We start from the raw sequence: 6000 nt of genomic DNA, 5'->3' as shown, positions 1-6000 counted from the left end.
TCGAGGAGAGAATCGCTGCGATGGTTTGTGACGCTGCTCTCTCAGGGCTGGTGGGAGCACGTGTGGCTGACTGATGACCCCACGAGGTGAACACCATGTATTTTTTAGAACTCCTAACAAATGTGTTCACACAGTCACCTCCGCTCAGCCTTGTGAGATAAAAGTTCACGCGTCAATGTTGTGGTATTTGTAATGGATCTTTGGAATTCAAGTAGAAGCACACCGGCATATCAAAGAGGATATCAAAAACTTGGACTCCTTTTTGATGACTCCATTTATTATTTGAATACACCGGAGAGAACACGCACACTGACAAAAAAAATAAAATAAATAAATCACGTTTTGTTTTTAGGAGAAGAGGGGTAAATGATGTCAATTGAAACACATTTGAATCATGTGCAACGTGTTCAAATGAAGTCAATTCAAAGGACTTTTTTTTTTTTTTTTCCAGAGCATGTGCTGCAGTCATGACGCGATTGTGAGGGCAGGAGGCGCCGTAAATGATCGCCTAGGTGTCCACACAAATATCAGTGATTCATTTAATAAATACACTGTTTAACAAGTGAATTCAGAGTCCTTGCTTCTTTTACATTGTTGAAATCAAATGTTGCCGCGCATGAATTGTTCATCAGTGCTAATTATTCATGTGTCCCCGGTGTGCAGATCTGTGAGAACCGTTTCCCAGCATCACCTCCAAGTGTCCCCATATCACCGCAAGCTGCAGAAACGTGCGTACCCCAGCCACGCAGTTGGCGCGAGGCACCGCACATTTCCACGCTCGCGTCACTCTTGATGCATCTGAACTTTTGCCGTGAAGTAGAACGGACGCCAACGTTTTTGTGCGTACGCACCTTTCGTACGTGAGGGCCCAGAAGCGGCGTTTCAGCGTTAGCCAAGCAACAAGGATGTTTCGTGTCAATCACGAGGGACTCTATTCCGGCCTCTCGTTGGTTCATACGTGCTTGCAAGCTATCGCATGCCCTGTCTCTAAGCTATCGCATGCCCTGTCTCTACCACCAACAACAACCGACCCCCCCCCCCCACCCCCACCATCCCAACCCCCCCCCCCCTCCACGCTCCTCTTCCACCCAGGTCTCTGCTGGCCTCCTTTCTCAGTCAGTTCTGACAATGCTAATGATTCTCACTGGGGTACAAGATGACGGGCGACAGAGGCAGCGAGACCGAGACTGTCTGACGATGGAGGAGAAGGGGGTGTGGAAGGAAACTTGAAGAACCAAGTGTGTGTGTGGCGGGGGGGGGTCTATAAGGGGTGGGGTAGAAGAAGAGGTCAAGGATGGTGATGCACTGGCCCCTCTCTGGTGATGTGGTGGGAAAGATGCATATTTCCCTGACTAAATGGTAATTTATTTCATGTAAAACAGGGCATGACACCCGGAATCAGCATTCATCGAGATCACGTTGGCTGGCCCGGTTTGTGGGAGGTTCTTCGGGGGGGGGGGGTAGAATTAGGTAAACATAAAGAACGAGAACATAGGGAGAAAGAAACAGCCAAACGGCATGGAAATAATATGCAATGAGGAGCGATGGAGCCCCTGGGCATGGGGCATGTTTTGCTTGTGTCCTTATAGTTAGTGCATTTCTAATTCAAATATATATGCCTTAAATAATTCACACACATGGCATATCAAATAGTCGTGGGGAATATGTTTCTACAGTATTGCTTGAAATCAAGTACATGTGAGAATTATTGGGGGGCTGTTTAGGATTTAACATATATATATATATATATATATAAATGCACACTATACATTATAAACAGCACTATTGCAATTTTGATGTTACAGAAATGCAACTGCAGTGGACCGTTTCCGGAAGGTTATATGTGTCGATAATTATTATTAATTAACATCAGGAGCAAAATAATACAATACGAAAATCATTATACGTGTTATAATTATATCACACATATATATGATTCTATGACATATAATAATACAGGATTATGACTGGAATGCTGTATTTAAATGGCATGTTAATTCGGTTTAAATAATGAGTGATTGCAGAGTGCGCACGCAAGTCGATCTGGCTTCGGAGGCCTCAGCAAAGTTGAAAACCCCTCCGGCAGTTTTTTCCCCGTCTGGAGCCCGGCTGCAGCGTTGTCGCCCGGTGAACACGCTCGCTGACCGGAACCGATGTGGGATTTTCAAATCAAAGCAATCCGTTGGGCGTCGCGCCGTTGCCTTATTGTGGAGGCGAGAACCGGAAAGCCTAATCGCTTCTCGCAGTAAATGTGGGCCGGCCGTCTCCAGCCCCCACCGGGTTCCTCCTCGGCCCATCTGCGACCGGAGAGCGTGCGGGCACGCACGGGGGGCACCCAGAACCTTCTCCCCGACACGAGAGTCGGAGAGTCCACGCTTCCAACTGATGCTCCGACCCAACATCGAACCCATCGCGCGCGCGCCCCCACTCGCCGGACGAGCGCAGGGATCGAGTTGACCATTGAATAGCGACCGCGGATGATGTTTCCTCCTCCCCTCTGATCACTTTCTCTTGATTGTCACACAGGAGTATATCATTATAGTTGGGAATATACTTTTCGGGTCATCGCTGCCGTTCGCCGTCGCCTCTCCTGACACGCTCGGAAATTGCGCGCGCGCGGGGATGGCGCAAAGGGTAAGTCGCGCGACCTTTCACGCTTAATGTACTTTGAGGCATTATTGGACGCGCGGTAAATATGTACACCGAAAAAGGAAGATTTGCCCTCGAAAACAATCATGTCGGTTTCACACATTTTAACTAACGCGACGCGTTCCAATGAAGTCAACGAACACGACTTTTTTTTTTTTGGGGTGTTTTCTTCTCCCCCCCAAAATGTAGACGGTTGTTTGAAATTGTTTATGTTGAATAGTTGAACATCGATTGAATCATGTCGTCATATGGGCAAAAAAAAAACAAAACACCACTACTTTTTTGTTTGTTTTTTTTGCTTCTCTTCAATTCAATTCGTGAAGAAAATAAGAATTCCTATTCATCTAACCTTCTATCATTATCCATGCAAGTACGAGGAATTGGTTCATTACGGAGGCGGGATGGACGGAGTTGGAGTCCCGGCGTCCCTGTACGGAGACCCTCACGCCCCGCGGCCCCTACCCCAGGTCCACCACCTGAGCCACGGGCCGCCCCCGCATCCCACGCAGCACTACGGGGCCCACGCACCGCATGGCATCATGCCAGCCGGCATGGGCGGCGCCGTCAACGACGCGCTGAAAAGGGACAAGGACCAGATTTATGGGTATTGGAAAAACATCCTAGATTATCGCAGCGCGAGACGCCGTGGAAAACCACTTGGGCAATTTCGAAGTCCAAACGAGATTGTTGAGCGTTCAATGAGCATTGGTGCCGAGACAAATTCCCGAGGATCGAAACCAATCATCTCTTTCAATAAGCGCGTCGCGCGGGTCATGAACTCCCTCGTTAAAGGGGTCCGCGACTTGCTTTCGGGGGGCGCAGGGCCGCCGCGGACGCCGGTCTTAACGGGGCTTGCGCGCGGTTGTCTTGCAGCCACCCTCTATTCCCGCTGCTGGCCCTCGTGTTCGAGAAGTGCGAGCTGGCGACGTGCACGCCCCGAGAGCCCGGAGCGGCCGGCGGAGACGTGTGCTCCTCGGACTCCTTCAACGAAGACATTGCAGTGTTTGCGAAACAGGTCAGCGAAGTGGACGCCGACGACAATTCCGATAAATAAAATACACCATTCAAAAAAAAGGAATACAACCCCCCCCCCCCAAAAAAAATGAAAACGACTTCCAAATATTCTTGCTGCATGACCTTCTTTCCCTCGTTGTGCACCTTCAGATCCGCGCAGAGAAGCCGCTCTTTTCTTCGAACCCCGAACTGGACAACTTGGTGAGAAAAGTCGCCTTTTCGTCTCGATCGCACCCTTATTCGAATCGTTGTTGTTTTTTTTTTTTGTTGTTGTTTTTTTTTGTTTTTAGCCACAAGCGCGCATTTATGAAGTTTCACAAAGAGCCGGCCGTTTCCTTTCATTTGATTTATTATTATTTTTGCGTGTCTATTTAGATGATTCAAGCCATCCAAGTGCTGCGCTTTCATCTCCTGGAATTAGAGAAGGTCAGTATTATTTTGGGCGTCTCGAAATGACACATGAATGAAATAAGGAGGCGAACCAATACCAATATTCTGTGCAAACTAAATATTGACACTCACATATGGAGCAATTCGTGAATAAATTGGCCGTATGCATCCACGAGCGTTTACGCATTTTTCATTTTGAAGCCTCCCGTAGTCACTTTTTTTTCAAATGTATGATTATTGGTTTATGTTTGTCAATATTAAACCTTGTCCTGTGTGCTTCATAATGTATGGACGTGATGAAACGACGCGTACAATGTGGGCTTAAGCCAATTTGCACGAAATTATTTTCCAAAAGTTATTTCGACCCGAACGGTCGCGTTGTTCATTGAAACGACGCCGAGCCCAGTTTGTCAGGTCGAATGGACCCAAGCGGTTGGTCAGTCCACCTTTGAGCCAGCAATTTGTGTTCGAATGACCGCCGATTGCTTTGTTTTTAACCCAACAATTTCTAATAATAATCATAAAAATGTCATGACCCTCGCCCTGACAAGTGCTTTTATGGATGAATGGTCAGTATTCCTCCGGATAACTTCCAAATTGTTACTTTTCAGCTCAGGGGTGACTAAATCCTTTCGGGTTCCATCCACCCTTCCATCTTCTTCACCGCTTCTCGCCGGAGCCCATCCCGGCCTGTCTTCGGGCGGGAGGCGGGGGCGCACCCCGAACCGGTCGCCAGCCAATGAATGGCAAGGGCACGTAGAAACGAACGACCATTCACACCTGCGGTCAATTTAGAGTCTTCAATCGACCGAGCGTGCGTGTTTTTGGGATGCGGGAGGAAAGCGGAGGAAAGCCCTTTTCAGTTCCATGTTCAATCTTTTTTGTGTGTGCGTGTCCTGTGAAAAATGTGGAAGAAATCAACTTTTCCCCAAAAAACCATATGGGGTCTTATCGCAGGTCCACGAGCTTTGCGATAACTTCTGCCATCGGTACATCAGCTGCTTGAAAGGCAAAATGCCCATCGACTTGGTCATCGAGGAGCGGGATGTCTGCAAGTCGGACTTTGACGATCTGTCGGGATCTTCCGCCAAGCTTGCAGATCATGTGAGTTCCCTGCATCGTAAAAGTCGTCTTATAGAGAGCAGCTTCCCGCCGTTGACCCCCCCCCGTCGTCGGTTCATTGCCGCGTCACGACACGATCAGTGGACGCAATCATTCGGAAGGCCCGCGCGTGGGATCGAAACAATAACCCTTTTTTAAAGCGGTTACAAAACGCTTGGTTGCTCAACTTAACATGCCGTACGTTTCTTGGAATAACTCCAGCTCCGTATCGTTTTCTGCAATCATTTTAACGTGAGATCGGCGGTACGTTGATCGGAATCCTTCGTGGCACACTTTGCGGCCGCCAGCGTTGTGCTCGATTTCGGGTCGCGATGGAGATACACCTCCGCCCCGACATTTGGCGCATCGTCCTCAAACCCCAGCGCACTCGACTCCCGCTTTTTTTCCCCCCCAAGCGAATGACGACGTTTGTAATTATGTCGCTGTCGTCACATTTCTGAACTTTGACCGCTCAATAGCAACACGCTGTTATCATTAGCGGTCCTGGTTTTTTTGCGGCATTTAATCGTAGGTCCCTGCGATTGTTGGGGGGGGGGGGGGGGGGGTTAGGTGTTAGCGGATGTTTTTTTGTTTTTTTTCAGGTCGTCAGACAGTACCGCTGTCCTCTGAATTGCGCAGTTAGTTGTCGTGTCATGGAGCCTAAATGAAAGGCAAGGTGCTACTGAATAGCTTACTGACTGGCTTAAGTATTTCTAGCCCATTTTTTTGCCCAGCGCCACCGAGACTCGTTTCCAAAAACGTTCCCATTGTGGCGGTTAGTACTTTCCCTCAAGAGCACGGTTTTATGCGTTCGTCCTTCGCGGCCGGACGTTTGTTGCCCCGCTT

At 48.6% G+C, this 6000-nt stretch overlaps 1 protein-coding gene across 1 annotated transcript in view; it reads left to right on the top strand.

Moving 5' to 3' along the window:
* The first annotated feature begins 2172 nt into the window (after positions 1-2172).
* meis2b (Meis homeobox 2b) overlaps positions 2173-6000 on the top strand; it is a 39210-nt gene continuing 35382 nt past the window's right edge. Inside the window, exons 1-6 of the mRNA XM_061704148.1 lie at positions 2173-2634; positions 3021-3253; positions 3523-3664; positions 3814-3864; positions 4039-4089; positions 5011-5157. Of these exons, the coding sequence (XP_061560132.1) occupies positions 2623-2634; positions 3021-3253; positions 3523-3664; positions 3814-3864; positions 4039-4089; positions 5011-5157 (636 nt within the window). The 5' untranslated portion in view covers positions 2173-2622. The remainder of the gene's footprint in view (positions 2635-3020; positions 3254-3522; positions 3665-3813; positions 3865-4038; positions 4090-5010; positions 5158-6000) is intronic.

Source organism: Phycodurus eques, chromosome 18 (assembly GCF_024500275.1).
Source record: "Phycodurus eques isolate BA_2022a chromosome 18, UOR_Pequ_1.1, whole genome shotgun sequence".
NCBI lineage: Eukaryota > Metazoa > Chordata > Actinopteri > Syngnathiformes > Syngnathidae > Phycodurus > Phycodurus eques.
The sequence above is the reverse complement of the archived record's forward strand: the minus strand, read 5'-3'. Positions and strand labels throughout refer to the sequence as shown.